This window comes from Acipenser ruthenus, unplaced genomic scaffold (genome assembly GCF_902713425.1).
Source record: "Acipenser ruthenus unplaced genomic scaffold, fAciRut3.2 maternal haplotype, whole genome shotgun sequence".
NCBI classification, from domain to species: domain Eukaryota; kingdom Metazoa; phylum Chordata; class Actinopteri; order Acipenseriformes; family Acipenseridae; genus Acipenser; species Acipenser ruthenus.
This window is the reverse complement of record NW_026708308.1, coordinates 37059-59114: the sequence shown is the minus strand read 5'-3', so window position 1 is coordinate 59114 and position 22056 is coordinate 37059. Positions and strand designations below refer to the sequence as shown.

The following is a 22056-nucleotide window of genomic DNA, read 5'->3' as shown; positions in this document are numbered from 1 at the left end:
TCCACCGCTAAATCATGCATTAAACTCATATTTATGGGGGGGTAACAACACCCTTAAAAATATTAAATTACTTCATTTTTTTTTTTTTTTAAATAAAGTTTTCTTCGTTTGTACTTGACCCCCCTCCCCCTCCCCCTCCCCCTCCCCCTCCCAGATCTAGTCAACATGGCCGGCGTGGGGTACCTCGGATTGAGAAACGCAATAAAATGTTTAAAACGCGCCCGCAGTACAGCAAGCTTACAGGTAAACACGGTCTTTTTAAAACTGTTTTAAATACACGCTGACGTCAAAACCAGAGACACGCTTAATAAGAGACGCGCTGAGCCGAAGACAGACAGTCAAGGGGTCACTGAAGTTGCGGGACGGGTTATTACTGCCTTTTAATAATAATTCGTTTAAATTATTCGAGTTAAGTTTAGCGCAGAATCGAATAGAATTTAATTGTGTATCGTGAAATCGAACAGTATAGCGCGAATCAATCTAATAATCGAGTGCAGAATGAATCTAATGTATTATTAATAAAATGATAATTGTGATATCTTGCAACAATTGTAAGTCGCCCTGGATAAGGGCGTCTGCTAAGAAATAAATAATAATAACATTATAATGCCTGGAACGCAGGGATGGGAATACAGCATTGTATAAATTGCAGTGTGATCCAGTCCTGGTTTCACTGGGAGTTTAATAATCAGACACACCTGAGCTTGTTAGCTAGACACACTGGGGGCTGATCAAGCTGGTAGCAGTAAAACCTGGACTGGATCACACTGCTGTGCGATAGGAGTCTGATTCCCATCCCTGGGAAACGTATATTATTCTGTGCAGAATCTAATGTATTATAATACTATAGTCGAATATAATGTATTATAATATTATAGTATAGAATATAATGTATTATAATATTATAGTATAGAATATAATGTATTATAATATTATAGTAGAATCTAATGTAATATAATACTACAGTAGAATCTAATGTAATATATTGCTATAGCAAAGTATATTATTCTGTGCAGAATCTAATCTAATCTCTCTCTCTCTCTCTCTCTAGATATATAGACAGACAGATAGATAATGTAACAGCACTGTGCTCATGTATTTAATGTTGTTTTCAGTGCTGGGGTGTATGGTGTAGACTCAGCGAGTGTGTGGCAGTCTGTGATTGTCTCTCTCTCTCTCTCTCTCTCTCTCTCTCTCTCTCTATAGATATATAATCAGACAGATAGATAATGTAACAGCACTGTGCTCATGTATTTAATGTTGTTTTAAGTGCTGGGGTGTATGGTGTAGACTCAGTGAGTGTGTGGCAGTCTGAGATTGTCTCTCTCTCTCTCTCTCTCTCTAGATATATAGACAGACAGATAGATAATGTAACAGCACTGTGCTCATGTATTTAATGTTGTTTTAAGTGCTGGGGTGTATGGTGTAGACTCAGTGAGTGTGTGGCAGTCTGAGATTGTCTCTCTCTCTCTCTCTCTCTAGATATATAGACAGACAGATAGATAATGTAACAGCACTGTGCTCATGTATTTAATGTTGTTTTAAGTGCTGGGGTGTATGGTGTAGACTCAGCGAGTGTGTGGCAGTCTGTGATTCTCTCTCTCTCTCTCTCTCTCTCTCTCTCTCTAGATATATAATCAGACAGATAGATAATGTAACAGCACTGTGCTCATGTATTTAATGTTGTTTTAAGTGCTGGGGTGTATGGTGTAGACTCAGTGAGTGTGTGGCAGTCTGAGATTGTCTCTCTCTCTCTCTCTCTCTAGATATATAGACAGACAGATAGATAATGTAACAGCACTGTGCTCATGTATTTAATGTTGTTTTAAGTGCTGGGGTGTATGGTGTAGACTCAGCGAGTGTGTGGCAGTCTGTGATTCTCTCTCTCTCTCTCTCTCTCTCTCTCTCTCTAGATATATAATCAGACAGATAGATAATGTAACAGCACTGTGCTCATGTATTTAATGTTGTTTTAAGTGCTGGGGTGTATGGTGTAGACTCAGCGAGTGTGTGGCAGTCTGTGATTCTCTCTCTCTCTCTCTCTCTCTCTCTCTCTCTCTCTCTATAGATATATAATCAGACAGATAGATAATGTAACAGCACTGTGCTCATGTATTTAATGTTGTTTTCAGTGCTGGGGTGTATGGTGTAGACTCAGCGAGTGTGTGGCAGTCTGTGATTGTCTCTCTCTCTCTCTCTCTCTGCCCAGCATTACTCTGCCAGCGCGGCCGCTGCGCCCCACTATCCTGGCATCGTGGAGTCCACAGACGAGTTCAGATTCGTGGAGAGGCTGATCCCCCCCTCCCGGGTTCCAGAGCCCCCCAAACACCAGCAGTACCCCACACCCAGCGGCTGGACACCCCCCTCAGGTAACCCTCTCAATGCTGCTGCACCCAGTCCTGGGGTTCAGAGCTCCCCTCAATGAAGTCTAGTATTATTATTATTAATATTGAAATGATCAGGAGCCAGGAGTTTGAGCAGGGTTACAAACTCACACTAGCCCTGCTGCTGCTGCTGCTGCTGCTGCACCCAGTCCTGGGGTTCAGAGCTCCCCTCAATGAAGTCTAGTATTATTATTATTATTATTAATATTGAAATGATCAGGAGCCAGGAGTTTGAGCAGGGTTACAAACTCACACTAGCCCTGCTGCTGCTGCTGCTGCTGCACCCAGTCCTGGGGTTCAGAGCTCCCCTCAATGAAGTCTAGTATTATTATTATTAATATTGAAATGATCAGGAGCCAGGAGTTTGAGCAGGGTTACAAACTCACACTAGCCCTGCTGCTGCTGCTGCTGCTGCTGCACCCAGTCCTGGGGTTCAGAGCTCCCCTCAATGAAGTCTAGTATTATTATTATTATTATTAATATTGAAATGATCAGGAGCCAGGAGTTTGAGCAGGGTTACAAACTCACACTAGCCCTGCTGCTGCTGCTGCTGCTGCACCCAGTCCTGGGGTTCAGCGCTCCCCTCAATGAAGTCTAGTATTATTATTATTAATATTGAAATGATCAGGAGCCAGGAGTTTGAGCAGGGTTACAAACTCACACTAGCCCTGCTGCTGCTGCTGCTGCTGCACCCAGTCCTGGGGTTCAGAGCTCCCCTCAATGAAGTCTAGTATTATTATTATTAATATTGAAATGATCAGGAGCCAGGAGTTTGAGCAGGGTTAGAAACTCACACTAGCCCTGCTGCTGCTGCTGCTGCACCCAGTCCTGGGGTTCAGAGCTCCCCTCAATGAAGTCTAGTATTATTATTATTAATATTGAAATGATCAGGAGCCAGGAGTTTGAGCAGGGTTACAAACTCACACTAGCCCTGCTGCTGCTGCTGCTGCTGCACCCAGTCCTGGGGTTCAGAGCTCCCCTCAATGAAGTCTAGTATTATTATTATTATTAATATTGAAATGATCAGGAGCCAGGAGTTTGAGCAGGGTTAGAAACTCACACTAGCCCTGCTGCTGCTGCTGCTGCACCCAGTCCTGGGGTTCAGAGCTCCCCTCAATGAAGTCTAGTATTATTATTATTAATATTGAAATGATCAGGAGCCAGGAGTTTGAGCAGGGTTAGAAACTCACACTAGCCCTGCTGCTGCTGCTGCTGCACCCAGTCCTGGGGTTCAGAGCTCCCCTCAATGAAGTCTAGTATTATTATTATTAATATTGAAATGATCAGGAGCCAGGAGTTTGAGCAGGGTTAGAAACTCACACTAGCCCTGCTGCTGCTGCTGCTGCACCCAGTCCTGGGGTTCAGAGCTCCCCTCAATGAAGTCTAGTATTATTATTATTAATATTGAAATGATCAGAAGCCAGGAGTTTGAGCAGGGTTAGAAACTCACACTAGCCCTGCTGCTATAAAAAGTAAGATAAACTTCTGAAATCTAACGCTGCAGCGCAGAATCTAATGGGATGTTATTCTGTAGGGCTGAGTGGAATATCATGTATTATTACTGCAGGGTAAAGTGCCAGTCTGGCCCCCCGATTGTATTGTAATGGTTTGCTGTCTCTCCCTCCCCCCACCCCCCCAGCGAAGCCCCCCCCGCTCCCGTACACGGTGAGACGTTCCCGCATGCACAACATTCCCGTCTACACCGACATCACCCACGGCAACCGCAAGATGACCGTCATCCGCAAGATCAGTGGAGACATCTGGGTAAGCTGTTGAAGAGACTCCACTGCCTGCTTCATCTTCACATCCAGAGCAGCCTCCGAAGGAACTGGAATTATTCTGAAGTGATGTCACTTCCTCGGGCAGCGCAGGGTTACGATGTGCCGAGCTTCGTGTTTACAGCAAGTGCAGCTAAACTGATAATCGCATGATAAAAAAATATATCTTATCCTCCCCCCCTCTCTCTCTCTCTCTCTCTCTCTCTCTCTCTCATCTCCTCCCCCCCTCTCTCTCTCATCTCCTCTCTCTCTCATCTCCTCTCTCTCTCCCATCTCCTCTCTCTCTCATCTCCTCTCTCTCATCTCCTCCCCCCCTCTCTCTCTCTCTCTCTCTCATCTCCTCCCTCCTCTCTCTCATCTCCTCTCTCTCTCCCATCTCCTCCCCCCCTCTCTCTCTCTCTCATCTCCTCTCTCTCTAATCTCCTCTCTCTCTCTCATCTCCTCCCTCCTCTCTCTCATCTCCTCTCTCTCTCATCTCCTCTCTCTCCCATCTCCTCCCCCCCTCTCTCTCTCTCTCATCTCCTCTCTCTCTCTCATCTCCTCCCTCCTCTCTCTCATCTCCTCTCTCTCATCTCCTCTCTCTCTCCCATCTCCTCCCCCCCTCTCTCTCTCTCTCTCTCTCTCTCTCTCTCTCATCTCCTCCCTCCTCTCTCTCATCTCCTCTCTCTCTCATCTCCTCTCTCTCCCATCTCCTCCCCCCCTCTCTCTCTCTCTCTCATCTCCTCTCTCTCCCATCTCCTCCCCCCCTCTCTCTCTCTCTCTCATCTCCTCTCTCTCCCATCTCCTCCCCCCCTCTCTCTCTCTCTCTCATCTCCTCTCTCTCCCATCTCCTCCCCCCCTCTCTCTCTCTCTCTCATCTCCTCTCTCTCCCATCTCCTCCCCCCCTCTCTCTCTCTCTCTCATCTCCTCTCTCTCCCATCTCCTCCCCCCCTCTCTCTCTCTCTCTCATCTCCTCTCTCTCCCATCTCCTCCCCCCCTCTCTCTCTCTCTCTCATCTCCTCTCTCTCCCATCTCCTCCCCCCCTCTCTCTCTCTCTCTCATCTCCTCTCTCTCTCATCTCCTCTCTCTCTCTCATCTCCTCCCCCCCTCTCTCTCTCTCTCATCTCCTCTCTCTCTCTCTCTCATCTCCTCTCTCTCTCTCTCATCTCCTCCCCCCCTCTCTCTCATCTCCTCTCTCTCTCTCATCTCCTCTCTCTCTCTCTCATCTCCTCCCCCCCTCTCTCTCATCTCCTCTCTCTCTCATCTCCTCTCTCTCTCTCATCTCCTCCCCCCCTCTCTCTCTCTCTCATCTCCTCTCTCTCTCTCTCTCATCTCCTCTCTCTCTCTCTCATCTCCTCCCCCCCTCTCTCTCATCTCCTCTCTCTCTCTCATCTCCTCTCTCTCTGATCTCCTCCCCCCCTCTCTCTCATCTCCTCTCTCTCTCATCTCCTCTCTCTCTCTCATCTCATCTCTCTCTCTCATCTCCTCCCCCCCCCCCCTCTCTCTCTCTCTCATCTCCTCTCTCTCATCTCCTCTCTCTCTCTCTCGTTTCTCGTTGGCCAGGCTCTGGAACAGGAAGTGAAGTCGTATCTGACGCAGCTGACGGGGAAGTGCCCGCCCACTCAGGTCAACGAGGTCACCATGAGCATCCGGGTGAAAGGTTACTACGACACAGAGCTGAAAGCCTGGCTGACTGAGAAGGGCTTCTGAGCAGAGGGAGGAGAGAGAGAGAGAGGGAGGAAGAGAAGGTGGGGCCAGCCCAGTTGAAAGGTCACGCTGTCACCTGGAAGGCTGTTGTTTTGGGGCCCGGATCTCCAGGCAAGCCCACAGACCAGTAGACAGAGAAGAAACGCTGGAAAAATAAACTTTAGAAAACTTAACAGGGATGGGAGCGAGACTCCCGCTGCACAGCAGTGTGATCCAGTCCTGGTTTCACTGGGAGTTTAATAATCAGACACACCTGAGCTTGTTAGCGAGACACACTGGGGGCTGATCAAGCTGGTAGCAGTAAAACCTGGACTGGATCACACCGCTGTGCAACAGGAGTCTGATTTCTGTCTCTGTGCTATTTCTGTCAAAATAATGAACTATTTGTCAACTCCAGAACTGTGCTGTCTTTACAAAGCAAATAAATGAAAACAAAATGCAAATAAAACGATGGTCTTTATTTATCAATATATAAAAAAGCATTAAACGTCTTATCCACAAATACAAACAACTGCTGAACTTAGAAATTCTAGAAGAAACTCAATTCAACGGCAAACGTTTCCGCTGCGCTGGTCGCTGAATTTATTAAGTTTCTTTCAGCATTTCTAAACGTACGTTCATAAGTCCAAAATCGCTCGACAAACACGTACGAGAAAAACATTCAGAACGTCGCCTGAGGAACGCTGGCTTTTTACAAAATATTCCTTTTAAAAGAATTTATTATTATTTTATTTTTTTAAATCCTTGTAAAAACAGGCAGTTGAACAATTCGCCTTTTAAGGAGTACTTAAAATAAAAAATAATAATAATGATAAAACAGAGCATCAGAGTTGGGGGTTTCATGCTTGGGTTTGTGACGATCGCAGCTTTTCTTAAAGACTCTGCGGAGAACAGAGACCCACACGAACCCGAGCAGCTGTTTCTGAATTCGCTCTGAACGGGGAATCAGCCCCCCCCTGATCCACACCAGCACCCCCCCCCTCCCCTCGCCCTGGTCTCTGCGTGACTTGCAGCTCTGCTGTTGAGAGGAGACGGGACGGGACGGTCAGTTTGCAGGTCCCTGGCTTGCCCCAGTCCTAACTGGGAGGGTAGTACTGGTTGTAATTCCAAGGAGACTGGTATCCATAGCCTCCATACTGTTGCTGAGAAACGGGAGAGATGGGAGGAGTTATTGATTATTGATCAATTGATTAAATCAATGCTTGCTAAAGTTCCATTATTTACATGAAGAGGCAATTTATCACTTTATCAATAAAGGGCTGACCCTCCAAAATAAGCCTATCAGGGATGGGAATCAGACTCCTATCGCACAGCAGTGTGATCCAGTCCAGGTTTTACTGCTACCAGCTTGATCAGACCCCAGTGTGTCTAGCTAACAAGCTCAGGTGTGTCTGATTATTAAACTCCCAGTGAAACCAGGACTGGATCACACTGCTGTGCAGCGGGAGTCTCGTTCCCAGCCCTGATCTCCTGACATTAAAGTGAATCGTCAGATCACCTGATACCAGGCTCCGTAGTTATAGGCTGCCTGGCCGTTGTTGAAGTCTCCGCCCATCAAGGGGGCGGGGGGTGTCGGCATGGCGACCGGGGTGTGGTCGGGGGGCGTGGCCACTGGGCTGTTTTCTGATTTGACTTTCTTCTCCGCGGGCTCCTCCCCCTCATCATCCTCCTCCTCCTCCTCCTCGCAGTCTCTGCCAATCAGAAAGGAGAATTGGCTTTAAAAGAGGGGGCGGGGCACTTTGTTACTCACACAAAAATGTGGGACGGAGCACAAGGAGGTGAAGCGACTCGCTCAGGGTCACACACACACACACACACACACACACACACACACACACACACAGGGAGTCAGTGGCTGAGCCGGGATTTGAACCTCCTGGTATCGAGACCCCTTTTCTCTAAGCGCTGGACCACACAGTCTCCTGTTAGAGAAATAAACCCTGACTCCCTCCCTCCCTCTTCCTCCTCCTCCCTCTGTCATTCACTCCCTCCTCCTCCCTCGCTCCCTCCCTCGCTCTTCCTCCTCCCTCGCTCCTCCCTCCCTCTCTGTCACTCCCTCCCTCATTCCCTCCCTCTTTCACTCCTTCCCTCCTCCTCCTCCCTCCCTCTCTGTCACTCCCTCCCTCATTCCCTCCCTCTTTCACTCCTTCCCTCACTCCCTGTCACTCCTTCCCTCCCTCCCTCCCTCGCTCTTCCTCCTCCCTCGCTCCTCCCTCTTTCACTCCTTCCCTCCTCCTCCTCCTCCCTCCCTCTGTCACTCCTTCCCTCCCTCCCTGTCACTCCCTCCCTCTGTCACTCCCTCCCTCGCTCCTCCCCTCCCCTCCCTCCCTCCCTCGCTCACCCGTTCTCTAACCGTCTCTTCAGGGACGCAGTTTCATTCAAGAGGTTCTGGTGCTCATCGTAAGCCGTCAGCAAACTGAAATTAATACAGTTATTAGTAATAATAATAATAATAATAATAATAATAATATCAACATTCGGCAGTGTCTTAATATACAGGATGGATTACAGTTGTGATTGACCTCCAGGTCTGCCCCCCTGACCCCTGACCTCTGCACGCTGCTCCCGAAGTCCTCCTGGAACTCGAGTCTCCGGCGGGACAGCAGCAGCCTGGTCTGGGGCGGCAGGGAGCAGCTCAGCGCGTGGCTCAGACACTGCAGGACCGGGCCCTCGCTCTGACCCGGCTCCCCAGCGCTCAGCTCCAGCTCCAGCAGGGCCAGGTGCAGCTTGCTGTCCGTCTGAGAGGAGGGGGGGAGGGAGGGGGGTTAAAAAGTGTTCTCCTGCAGAGATCAAACTATCAAGAGAACGGGCTTCATACTCTCTCTCCCCCCCTCCCTCCTCCTCCTACTCCTCCTCCTCCTCCTCCTCTCCCCTCTCCTCTCACCCTCTGATCTCTTCCCTTATCCCTCCCCCTCTCCATCTCCTCTTCCCCCTCTATCCTCTCCTCCTTCCCCCTCTCCTATCTCCTCTCCATCTCCTCCTCTCCTATCTCCTCCTCTCCATCTTCTCTCTCACCGGGTCTCTGTCGATAGCGTCCTGCAGCACTCTGCGTGCCTTGCCATGGTCCCTCTGCACTCTCCTCTCCTCTCCTCTCCCCCTCTCTATCTCCTCTCCTCTCCTATCCCCTCTCTATCTCCTCTCCTCTCCTCTCTCACCGGGTCTCTGTCGATAGCGTCCTGCAGCACTCTGCGTGCCTTGCCATGGTCCCTCTGCACTCTCCTCTCCTCTCCTCTCCTCTCTTTATCTCCTCTCCTCTCCTATCCCCTCTCTATCTCCTCTCCTCTCCTCTCTCACCGGGTCTCTGTCGATAGCGTCCTGCAGCACTCTGCGTGCCTTGCCATGGTCCCTCTGCACTCTCCTCTCCTCTCCTCTCCCCCTCTCTATCTCCTCTCCTCTCCTATCCCCTCTCTATCTCCTCTCCTCTCCTCTCTCACCGGGTCTCTGTCGATAGCGTCCTGCAGCACTCTGCGTGCCTTGCCATGGTCCCTCTGCACTCTCCTCTCCTCTCCTCTCCCCTCTCTATCCCCTCTCTATCTCCTCTCCTCTCCTCTCCCCTCTCTATCTCCTCTCCTCTCCTCTCTCACCGGGTCTCTGTCGATGGCGTCCTGCAGCACTCTGCGTGCCTTGCCATGGTCCCTCTGCACTCTCCTCTCCTCTCCTCTCCCCCTCTCTATCTCCTCTCCTCTCCTATCCCCTCTCTATCTCCTCTCCTCTCCTCTCTCACCGGGTCTCTGTCGATAGCGTCCTGCAGCACTCTGCGTGCCTTGCCATGGTCCCTCTGCACTCTCCTCTCCTCTCCTCTCCCCCTCTCTATCTCCTCTCCTCTCCTATCCCCTCTCTATCTCCTCTCCTCTCCTCTCTCACCGGGTCTCTGTCGATAGCGTCCTGCAGCACTCTGCGTGCCTTGCCATGGTCCCTCTGCACTCTCCTCTCCTCTCCTCTCCCCCTCTCTATCTCCTCTCCTATCCCCTCTCTATCTCCTCTCCTCTCCTCTCTCACCGGGTCTCTGTCGATAGCGTCCTGCAGCACTCTGCGTGCCTTGCCATGGTCCCTCTGCACTCTCCTCTCCTCTCCTCTCCCCCTCTCTATCTCCTCTCCTCTCCTATCCCCTCTCTATCTCCTCTCCTCTCCTCTCTCACCGGGTCTCTGTCGATAGCGTCCTGCAGCACTCTGCGTGCCTTGCCATGGTCCCTCTGCACTCTCCTCTCCTCTCCTCTCCCCCTCTCTATCTCCTCTCCTCTCCTATCCCCTCTCTATCTCCTCTCCTCTCCTCTCTCACCGGGTCTCTGTCGATAGCGTCCTGCAGCACTCTGCGTGCCTTGCCATGGTCCCTCTGCACTCTCCTCTCCTCTCCTCTCCCCCTCTCTATCTCCTCTCCTCTCCTATCCCCTCTCTATCTCCTCTCCTCTCCTCTCTCACCGGGTCTCTGTCGATAGCGTCCTGCAGCACTCTGCGTGCCTTGCCATGGTCCCTCTGCACTCTCCTCTCCTCTCCTCTCCCCCTCTCTATCTCCTCTCCTCTCCTATCCCCTCTCTATCTCCTCTCCTCTCCTATCCCCTCTCTATCTCCTCTCCTCTCCTCTCTCACCGGGTCTCTGTCGATAGCGTCCTGCAGCACTCTGCGTGCCTTGCCATGGTCCCTCTGCACTCTCCTCTCCTCTCCTCTCCCCCTCTCTATCTCCTCTCCTCTCCTATCCCCTCTCTATCTCCTCTCCTCTCCTCTCTCACCGGGTCTCTGTCGATAGCGTCCTGCAGCACTCTGCGTGCCTTGCCATGGTCCCTCTGCACTCTCCTCTCCTCTCCTCTCCCCCTCTCTATCTCCTCTCCTCTCCTATCCCCTCTCTATCTCCTCTCCTCTCCTATCCCCTCTCTATCTCCTCTCCTCTCCTCTCTCACCGGGTCTCTGTCGATAGCGTCCTGCAGCACTCTGCGTGCCTTGCCATGGTCCCTCTGCACTCTCCTCTCCTCTCCTCTCCCCCTCTCTATCTCCTCTCCTCTCCTATCCCCTCTCTATCTCCTCTCCTCTCCTATCCCCTCTCTATCTCCTCTCCTCTCCTCTCTCACCGGGTCTCTGTCGATAGCGTCCTGCAGCACTCTGCGTGCCTTGCCATGGTCCCTCTGCACTCTCCTCTCCTCTCCTCTCCCCCTCTCTATCTCCTCTCCTCTCCTCTCCCCTCTCTATCTCCTCTCCTCTCCTCTCTCACCGGGTCTCTGTCGATAGCGTCCTGCAGCACTCTGCGTGCCTTGCCATGGTCCCTCTGCACTCTCCTCTCCTCTCCTCTCCCCTCTCTATCTCCTCTCCTCTCCTATCCCCTCTCTATCTCCTCTCCTCTCCTATCCCCTCTCTATCTCCTCTCCTCTCCTCTCTCACCGGGTCTCTGTCGATAGCGTCCTGCAGCACTCTGCGTGCCTTGCCATGGTCCCTCTGCACTCTCCTCTCCTCTCCTCTCCCCCTCTCTATCTCCTCTCCTCTCCTATCCCCTCTCTATCTCCTCTCCTCTCCTCTCTCACCGGGTCTCTGTCGATAGCGTCCTGCAGCACTCTGCGTGCCTTGCCATGGTCCCTCTGCACTCTCCTCTCCTCTCCTCTCCCCCTCTCTATCTCCTCTCCTCTCCTATCCCCTCTCTATCTCCTCTCCTCTCCTCTCTCACCGGGTCTCTGTCGATAGCGTCCTGCAGCACTCTGCGTGCCTTGCCATGGTCCCTCTGCACTCTCCTCTCCTCTCCTCTCCCCCTCTCTATCTCCTCTCCTCTCCTATCCCCTCTCTATCTCCTCTCCTCTCCTCTCTCACCGGGTCTCTGTCGATAGCGTCCTGCAGCACTCTGCGTGCCTTGCCATGGTCCCTCTGCACTCTCCTCTCCTCTCCTCTCCCCCTCTCTATCTCCTCTCCTCTCCTATCCCCTCTCTATCTCCTCTCCTCTCCTCTCTCACCGGGTCTCTGTCGATAGCGTCCTGCAGCACTCTGCGTGCCTTGCCATGGTCCCTCTGCACTCTCCTCTCCTCTCCTCTCCCCTCTCTATCTCCTCTCCTCTCCTCTCCCCTCTCTATCTCCTCTCCTCTCCTATCCCCTCTCTATCTCCTCTCCTCTCCTCTCTCACCGGGTCTCTGTCGATAGCGTCCTGCAGCACTCTGCGTGCCTTGCCATGGTCCCTCTGCACTCTCCTCTCCTCTCCTCTCCTCTCCCCCTCTCTATCTCCTCTCCTCTCCTATCCCCTCTCTATCTCCTCTCCTCTCCTCTCTCACCGGGTCTCTGTCGATAGCGTCCTGCAGCACTCTGCGTGCCTTGCCATGGTCCCTCTGCACTCTCCTCTCCTCTCCTCTCCCCCTCTCTATCTCCTCTCCTCTCCTATCCCCTCTCTATCTCCTCTCCTCTCCTCTCTCACCGGGTCTCTGTCGATAGCGTCCTGCAGCACTCTGCGTGCCTTGCCATGGTCCCTCTGCACTCTCCTCTCCTCTCCTCTCCCCCTCTCTATCTCCTCTCCTCTCCTATCCCCTCTCTATCTCCTCTCCTCTCCTCTCTCACCGGGTCTCTGTCGATAGCGTCCTGCAGCACTCTGCGTGCCTTGCCATGGTCCCTCTGCACTCTCAGGAGCTGCCTGGCCAGCTTGATGGAGTAGAATGAGCGGAGGGGCGTGGCCTGGCTCTGGAGCACCGCCTCCTGGAGCAGAGACTCCGCCCCCTCCAGGTTCCCGGCCCGCCTCTCCAGGCTGGCCCTGCGCAGCCTCACCATGGCCAGGCCGGGCACCGATTGGTCGAGGGCCTCCAGCACGCGCCGCGCCTCCTCCAGGTTGCCTAGCAACGCAGGGAGAGGGGGAGGGGCACAGGGAAAGGGAGCGGGGAGGGTGGAAACAAACAGTAAATAAAATATCAAACGCCAAACAGATCTCCAGTGAGTTATCTTGGTTTGATCTATCCTGTCTTACATCTGCATCTATGGCAGCGCACCTAGAACTGAAGAGCACCTTCAGATGTGAAACGAATTCGTTTATTTAAACCAGGATAAAAGCTATTGAGATATACATCTGAATTTCAATACAACACAGACAAATGAATTATTATTATTATTATTATTATTATTTATTTCTTAGCAGATGCCCTTATCCAGGGCGACTTACAATTGTTACAAGACACCACATTATTTTACATACAATTACCCATTTATACAGTTGGGTTTTTACTGGAGCAATCTAGGTAAAGTACCTTGCTCAAGAGTACAGCAGCAGTGTCCCCCACCTGGGATTGAACCCTTGACCCTCCGGTCAAGAGTCCAGAGCCCTAACCACTACTCCACACTGCTGCCCACATGAAATAAATAAATTTCAGTTGGATGAACTGGGGTGGGCGTTTCAGGGCTGGGAATCAGACTCCCGCTGCACAGCGGTGTGATCCAGTCCTGGTTTCACTGGGAGTTTAATAATCAGACACACCTGAGCTTGTTAGCTAGACACACTGGGGGCTGATCAAGCTGGTAGCAGTGAAACCTGGACTGGATCACACTGCTGTGCAATAGGAGTCTGATTCCCAGCCCTGTGGATGTTGGGGGGAGTGACCCTATCTTGCGGCTCTTCGATGTGGGTTCTGGGGTGCAGGGGAGGGGGGGGGGGGGGGGTCCCTACCTTGCTGCTCCTCGAACGCGGCCCACAGCAGGTGCATGCTGGGTTTCCTGGGCAGGTGAATCTCACAGGCTCTCTTGAAGACGCTGCGTGCTCCGTCCACACTGCGCTGAGCCTGGAACTTGGCGTACTGGAACAGAGGGACGGGGACATGTACTCAGGGAACACAGGGGACAGGCAGGGACACACACACACAGAGAACACACACACAGAGAACATGGGGGACAGGGTGAGCAACACACTCATGAGAACACGGGACAGACACACACACAGGGGACAGGGACACACACACTGAGAACACAAGGACGGTGAGCAACACACTCATGAGAACACGGGACAGACACACACACAGGGGACAGGGACACACACACACACAGAGACGCAGAGGACAGACAGAGACACAGGCATTGGAGGCACAGACACACAGCGGGACAGGGGGACAGAGAGAGAGAGGGCGCTCACCTTGCTCCAGAACTCCTCGTACAGAGCACAGGCCACGAGGCAGCGCTCGAACAGCAGCCCCGCCCTCCCGCCAGGCCCCGCCCCCAGCCCCACCTCCGGCTCCACCCCCGACTCCGCCTCCATCTCGAAGTCCAGGTAGCTGTGCCAGTTGCGCAGCTGGGCTCGGTCCAGCGGCTTCACGTGGAAGTAGGGGCGCTTGATCTGGGGGGGTGAAGAACGGGTCAAAGTTAAGAAACGTCTCCGGAATTAATAAATCATTGGGTTTGTGACGATCTCTGCTTTTCTTAAAGACTCTGCGGGGAACAGAGACCCACACAAACCCGAGCAGCTGTTTCTGAATTCACTCTGAACGGGGACTCAGCCCCCCCCTGATCCACACCAGTGCCCCCCCCCCCCCCTCGCCCTGATTTCTGCAGAGGGCTCAGTCTGGGAGACTCAAATAACCGTTTGCTGCTAGCTGAGCCCCGGGCCTTGCACCTGCTTCACGATTATTGATTGATTATTGATTGATTATTGATTGATTATTGATTGATTATTGGATCACTCACGGCCTCTTCGAAACTCCATCGCTTGCTGACTTCCACCTCGTTGCTTTCGTAGACTTCCTGTCGCCTAGCAACCAGCAGCTCCCGAATCTTCTGCTCGTGTTCGTCCTGGGAGGGGGTGTGGCCAAGGGGACAGAGAGAGGCGGGGTTAGAACAGAGCTAAAGCGCTTCCACAGTAAATATACGAGACTGGCTCGCTTGGACCCCCCTGGGGCGCTCACCGTCTCCTGCTCCCCCGCGGTCAGTCCCGGCGGCCCCTCCTCCCCTGGCGGCCCCTCCGCGCTCCCCCCGTCGGGGTCAGGGGTCACGGCCGCGCACCCCTGCATGACCTCCGACCTCAGCTCCAGGAACTCCGCCGCGGAGAGGATCTCACGAGGGGTGTGGCTAGAGACGAGCTCCTTAAACCTGGAGAGAGGGGAGAGAGAGGTGAGAGAGAGGGGGGGGGACGGAGAGGAGGGGGACGGAGAGAGGGAGGGAGAGGAGAGGGAGGGAGAGGAGAGAGAGGGCGGGAGAGAGAGGGCGGGAGAGAGAGGGCAGGAGAGAGAGGGAGAGGGGAAGGGAGAGGGGAAGGGAGGGAGAGAGGGGGGAGAGAGGGAGAGGGGAAGGGAGGGAGAGCAGGGAAAGAGAGAGAGAGGGTTAGGGTGTGTGTGTGTGTGTGTGTGTGTGTGTTAGGGTTAGGGTGTGTGTGTGTGTGTCTCCGTGTGGGTGTGGTTCTCACCGGTGGAAGTGCTGGTTATAAAGCTGAGTCGGGACGCTCAGCACTCTATCGTAGACGGCGATGGCGGCCCGCGGGTCTCCTTGGTCCCTCTCCCAGTCCGCGTACATCTCCCACAGCCGGTCCGATCGGAAATCCCATCCGGCCGCGGCCACGGCCGAGCGGAACGCCGCGCGGATCCGAGGAGCGGACTGAGGCAGGTTCATGTTGAGCGTCTCTTGCAGGAAACTCAGGTAGTGAATCCAGAGATCCAGACTGAGAGGGAAGAGCTGCAGCCCTCGAAGACACACCTGAAACACAGGAGCTCACAGCATAGCAACCAGCATAGCAACCAGCATCTCCACACCTGAAACACAGGAGCTCACAGCATAGCAACCAGCATAGCAACCAGCATCTCCACACCTGAAACACAGGAGCTCACAGCATAGCAACCAGCATAGCAACCAGCATCTCCACACCTGAAACACAGGAGCTCACAGCATAGCAACCAGCATAGCAACCAGCATCTCCACACCTGAAACACAGGAGCTCACAGCATAGCAACCAGCATAGCAACCAGCATCTCCACACCTGAAACACAGGGGCTCACAGCATAGCAACCAGCATAGCAACCAGCATCTCCACACCTGAAACACAGGAGCTCACAGCATAGCAACCAGCATAGCAACCAGCATCTCCACACCTGAAACACAGGAGCTCACAGCATAGCAACCAGCATAGCAACCAGCATCTCCACACCTGAAACACAGGAGCTCACAGCATAGCAACCAGCATAGCAACCAGCATCTCCACACCTGAAACACAGGAGCTCACAGCATAGCAACCAGCATAGCAACCAGCATCTCCACACCTGAAACACAGGAGCTCACAGCATAGCAACCAGCATAGCAACCAGCATCTCCACACCTGAAACACAGGAGCTCACAGCATAGCAACCAGCATAGCAACCAGCATCTCCACACCTGAAACACAGGAGCTCACAGCATAGCAACCAGCATAGCAACCAGCATAGCAACCAGCATAGCAACCAGCATCTCCACACCTGAAACACAGGAGCTCACAGCATAGCAACCAGCATAGCAACCAGCATCTCCACACCTGAAACACAGGAGCTCACAGCATAGCAACCAGCATAGCAACCAGCATCTCCACACCTGAAACACAGGAGCTCACAGCATAGCAACCAGCATAGCAACCAGCATCTCCACACCTGAAACACAGGAGCTCACAGCATAGCAACCAGCATAGCAACCAGCATCTCCACACCTGAAACACAGGAGCTCACAGCATAGCAACCAGCATAGCAACCAGCATCTCCACACCTGAAACACAGGGGCTCACAGCATAGCAACCAGCATAGCAACCAGCATCTCCACACCTGAAACACAGGAGCTCACAGCATAGCAACCAGCATAGCAACCAGCATCTCCACACCTGAAACACAGGAGCTCACAGCATAGCAACCAGCATAGCAACCAGCATCTCCACACCTGAAACACAGGAGCTCACAGCATAGCAACCAGCATAGCAACCAGCATCTCCACACCTGAAACACAGGAGCTCACAGCATAGCAACCAGCATAGCAACCAGCATCTCCACACCTGAAACACAGGAGCTCACAGCATAGCAACCAGCATAGCAACCAGCATCTCCACACCTGAAACACAGGAGCTCACAGCATAGCAACCAGCATAGCAACCAGCATCTCCACACCTGAAACACAGGAGCTCACAGCATAGCAACCAGCATAGCAACCAGCATAGCAACCAGCATCTCCACACCTGAAACACAGGAGCTCACAGCATAGCAACCAGCATAGCAACCAGCATCTCCACACCTGAAACACAGGAGCTCACAGCATAGCAACCAGCATAGCAACCAGCATCTCCACACCTGAAACACAGGAGCTCACAGCATAGCAACCAGCATAGCAACCAGCATCTCCACACCTGAAACACAGGAGCTCACAGCATAGCAACCAGCATAGCAACCAGCATCTCCACACCTGAAACACAGGAGCTCACAGCATAGCAACCAGCATAGCAACCAGCATCTCCACACCTGAAACACAGGAGCTCACAGCATAGCAACCAGCATAGCAACCAGCATCTCCACACCTGAAACACAGGAGCTCACAGCATAGCAACCAGCATAGCAACCAGCATAGCAACCAGCATAGCAACCAGCATCTCCACACCTGAAACACAGGAGCTCACAGCATAGCAACCAGCATAGCAACCAGCATCTCCACACCTGAAACACAGGAGCTCACAGCATAGCAACCAGCATAGCAACCAGCATCTCCACACCTGAAACACAGGGGCTCACAGCATAGCAACCAGCATAGCAACCAGCATCTCCACACCTGAAACACAGGAGCTCACAGCATAGCAACCAGCATAGCAACCAGCATCTCCACACCTGAAACACAGGAGCTCACAGCATAGCAACCAGCATAGCAACCAGCATCTCCACACCTGAAACACAGGAGCTCACAGCATAGCAACCAGCATAGCAACCAGCATCTCCACACCTGAAACACAGGAGCTCACAGCATAGCAACCAGCATAGCAACCAGCATCTCCACACCTGAAACACAGGAGCTCACAGCATAGCAACCAGCATAGCAACCAGCATCTCCACACCTGAAACACAGGAGCTCACAGCATAGCAACCAGCATAGCAACCAGCATCTCCACACCTGAAACACAGGAGCTCACAGCATAGCAACCAGCATAGCAACCAGCATAGCAACCAGCATAGCAACCAGCATCTCCACACCTGAAACACAGGAGCTCACAGCATAGCAACCAGCATAGCAACCAGCATCTCCACACCTGAAACACAGGAGCTCACAGCATAGCAACCAGCATAGCAACCAGCATCTCCACACCTGAAACACAGGAGCTCACAGCATAGCAACCAGCATAGCAACCAGCATCTCCACACCTGAAACACAGGAGCTCACAGCATAGCAACCAGCATAGCAACCAGCATCTCCACACCTGAAACACAGGAGCTCACAGCATAGCAACCAGCATAGCAACCAGCATCTCCACACCTGAAACACAGGAGCTCACAGCATAGCAACCAGCATAGCAACCAGCACCTCCACACCTGAAACACAGGAGCTCACAGCATAGCAACCAGCATAGCAACCAGCATCTCCACACAATATAGCACTCTCACACACACCCCCCCCCCTCACCTCCTCTGCCTTGTTGATGAACCCTGACCTCCTCTCCATGTCCACCCATTTCTTCCAGTATCCGTAGCAGTACGGGTAGCGGGACAGGAACGAGTCAAACGCTTTCCGGGCCGCACTCATGTGACCCTGGAGGAGGGGAGAGACCACGGTGAAGAAACAGGAAAAACAATATACAAAACTAAACATTATTATTATTATTATTATTATTATTATTATTATTTATTTCTTAGCAGACGCCCTTATCCAGGGCGACTTACAGTCGTAAACAAAAACACATTTCTAGAATCACAGCACAAGTATTAATACAATTAAGAGCAAGATAAATACAATGACTTCGGTTCTAGCAAGTACAAGTGTGACAAAATATGATTCAGTAATGGAGCAGATAACAGCAAAATACACTTGCGTTCTTTTCTCAATCCTCTTTAACTGTTCTTAATTACCCCCTCCCCTCCCCTCCCACCTCCTGTTCGATGTACTGCAGCAGGCTGGTCCAGGCACTGAAGTCCACCGGGTTCTCCTGAGTCAACTTCCAGAACTTCTCAAATTCCAGAGGGTAACCCTGATCCTCCTCCTCCTCCTCCTCCTCCTCCCCATAATCCTCCAGGCCTGCCGGGTACAGCCCGCCACCCTCTGACCCCGTCGCCGTGGCAGCGCTGCCGTTGTCACCGCTCCCCTCTGCAGGGGCGGGGCCTTCTTCAGCGGAACCCGTGACGTCATCACCGGACGGCTCGTCCTGTTCGATGCCTGAAGGAATTGAAAGAAGAAAAAAATAATATTCAAACCTTGCTGCTGCACCCAGTCCTGGGGTTCAGAGCTCCCCTCAATGAAGTCTAGTATTATTATTATTAATATTGAAATGATCAGGAGCCAGGAGTTTGAGCAGGGTTACAAACTCACACTAGCCCTGCTGCTGCTGCTGCTGCACCCAGTCCTGGGGTTCAGAGCTCCCCTCAATGAAGTCTAGTATTATTATTATTATTAATATTGAAATGATTAGGAGCCAGGAGTTTGAGCAGGGTTACAAACTCACACTAGCCCTGCTGCTGCTGCTGCTGCTGCACCCAGTCCTGGGGTTCAGAGCTCCCCTCAATGAAGTCTAGTATTATTATTATTAATATTGAAATGATCAGGAGCCAGGAGTTTGAGCAGGGTTACAAACTCACACTAGCCCTGCTGCTGCTGCTGCTGCACCCAGTCCTGGGGTTCAGAGCTCCCCTCAATGAAGTCTAGTATTATTATTATTAATATTGAAATGATCAGGAGCCAGGAGTTTGAGCAGGGTTAGAAACTCACACTAGCCCTGCTGCTGCTGCTGCTGCTGCACCCAGTCCTGGGGTTCAGAGCTCCCCTCAATGAAGTCTAGTATTATTATTATTAATATTGAAATGATCAGGAGCCAGGAGTTTGAGCAGGGTTACAAACTCACACTAGCCCTGCTGCTGCTGCTGCACCCAGTCCTGGGGTTCAGGGCTCCCCTCAATGAAGTCTAGTATTATTATTATTAATATTGAAATGATCAGGAGCCAGGAGTTTGAGCAGGGTTACAAACTCACACTAGCCCTGCTGCTGCTGCTGCTGCACCCAGTCCTGGGGTTCAGGGCTCCCCTCAATGAAGTCTAGTATTATTATTATTAATATTGAAATGATCAGGAGCCAGGAGTTTGAGCAGGGTTACAAACTCACACTAGCCCTGCTGCTGCTGCTGCTGCACCCAGTCCTGGGGTTCAGGGCTCCCCTCAATGAAGTCTAGTATTATTATTATTAATATTGAAATGATCAGGAGCCAGGAGTTTGAGCAGGGTTACAAACTCACACTAGCCCTGCTGCTGCTGCTGCTGCACCCAGTCCTGGGGTTCAGGGCTCCCCTCAATGAAGTCTAGTATTATTATTATTAATATTGAAATGATCAGGAGCCAGGAGTTTGAGCAGGGTTAGAAACTCACACTAGCCCTGCTGCTGCTGCTGCTGCTGCACCCAGTCCTGGGGTTCAGAGCTCCCCTCAATGAAGTCTAGTATTATTATTATTAATATTGAAATGATCAGGAGCCAGGAGTTTGAGCAGGGTTACAAACTCACACTAGCCCTGCTGCTGCTGCTGCACCCAGTCCTGGGGTTCAGGGCTCCCCTCAATGAAGTCTAGTATTATTATTATTAATATTGAAATGATCAGGAGCCAGGAGTTTGAGCAGGGTTACAAACTCACACTAGCCCTGCTGCTGCTGCTGCTGCACCCAGTCCTGGGGTTCAGAGCTCCCCTCAATGAAGTCTAGTATTATTATTATTAATATTGAAATGATCAGGAGCCAGGAGTTTGAGCAGGGTTACAAACTCACACTAGCCCTGCTGCTGCTGCTGCTGCACCCAGTCCTGGGGTTCAGAGCTCCCCTCAATGAAGTCTAGTATTATTATTATTAATATTGAAATGATCAGGAACCAGGAGTTTGAGCAGGGTTACAAACTCACACTAGCCCTGCTGCTGCTGCTGCTGCTGCACCCAGTCCTGGGGTTCAGAGCTCCCCTCAATGAAGTCTAGTATTATTATTATTAATATTGAAATGATCAGGAACCAGGAGTTTGAGCAGGGTTAGAAACTCACACTAGCCCTGCTGCTGCTGCTGCTGCTGCTGCACCCAGTCCTGGGGTTCAGAGCTCCCCTCAATGAAGTCTAGTATTATTATTATTATTAATATTGAAATGATCAGGAGCCAGGAGTTTGAGCAGGGTTAGAAACTCACACTAGCCCTGCTGCTGCTGCTGCTGCACCCAGTCCTGGGGTTCAGAGCTCCCCTCAATGAAGTCTAGTATTATTGTTATTAATATTGAAATGATCAGGAGCCAGGAGTTTGAGCAGGGTTAGAAACTCACACTAGCCCTGCTGCTGCTGCTGCTGCTGCACCCAGTCCTGGGGTTCAGAGCTCCCCTCAATGAAGTCTAGTATTATTATTATTAATATTGAAATGATCAGGAGCCAGGAGTTTGAGCAGGGTTAGAAACTCACACTAGCCCTGCTGCTGCTGCTGCTGCTGCACCCAGTCCTGGGGTTCAGAGCTCCCCTCAATGAAGTCTAGTATTATTATTATTATTATTATTATTATTATTAATATTGAAATGATCAGGAACCAGGAGTTTGAGCAGGGTTACAAACTCACACTAGCCCTGCTGCTGCTGCTGCTGCTGCTGCACCCAGTCCTGGGGTTCAGGGCTCCCCTCAATTAAGTCTACTCTCATCACAGCCTGAATAAAGTCACATATCACTGGAGACCTAGTATTGGGTGATTGTAATCTGGATTTCTACAGAATTAATATCCATAGTTCAAACGAAATTAGACTTAGTTCGACTCAAAGTGGTCAAACTAACGCCAGTAAATTCTATCGTGTCGCGTTTATCCGCAGAGGAGCAGAATCGATTATTCTTAACCGGCCCGCATCGTTATAATCGATACAGGGTCTGCATCGCGCAATGTTATCCTCATGGAGCTTAGATGTGACCCTCGTCTCCCGGGACGGGTTTAGCCCGGTCCCGTCGCGGTTACCGACCCGGTTCGGACACGATTCCCTCCGCAGCCCCGTTCAGGTCCGGTTCCGAACATTGCGCCGCCATCTTCACAACACAGGAAACGCGTCACCGCCGGGATTAGGCCGTTATCTCCATGGCAACGCTT

General features: G+C 51.8%; 2 protein-coding genes across 2 annotated transcripts; one reads left to right on the top strand and one right to left on the bottom strand.

Moving 5' to 3' along the window:
• The first annotated feature begins 144 nt into the window (after positions 1-144).
• On the top strand, positions 145-6658 carry mrpl49 (mitochondrial ribosomal protein L49). The gene is made up of 4 exons (XM_059020760.1): positions 145-243; positions 2210-2369; positions 4024-4148; positions 5705-6658. The coding sequence occupies exons 1-4, from the start codon at positions 166-168 to the stop codon at positions 5849-5851; spliced, it is 510 nt and encodes a 169-aa protein (XP_058876743.1). The 5' UTR covers positions 145-165; the 3' UTR covers positions 5852-6658.
• LOC117969685 (pre-mRNA-processing factor 39-like) lies at positions 6286-22048 on the bottom strand. The gene is made up of 13 exons (XM_059020752.1): positions 21932-22048; positions 18855-19138; positions 18392-18517; positions 15186-15472; positions 14689-14872; positions 14471-14575; positions 13923-14123; positions 13464-13590; positions 12371-12639; positions 8399-8586; positions 8190-8264; positions 7347-7539; positions 6286-6990 (listed from the first exon to the last, which is right to left on the bottom strand). Exons 1-13 carry the CDS (start codon positions 21993-21995, stop codon positions 6925-6927), a joined length of 2169 nt encoding a protein of 722 aa, XP_058876735.1. The 5' UTR covers positions 21996-22048; the 3' UTR covers positions 6286-6924.
• Between the last annotated feature and the right edge of the window lie 8 nt (positions 22049-22056).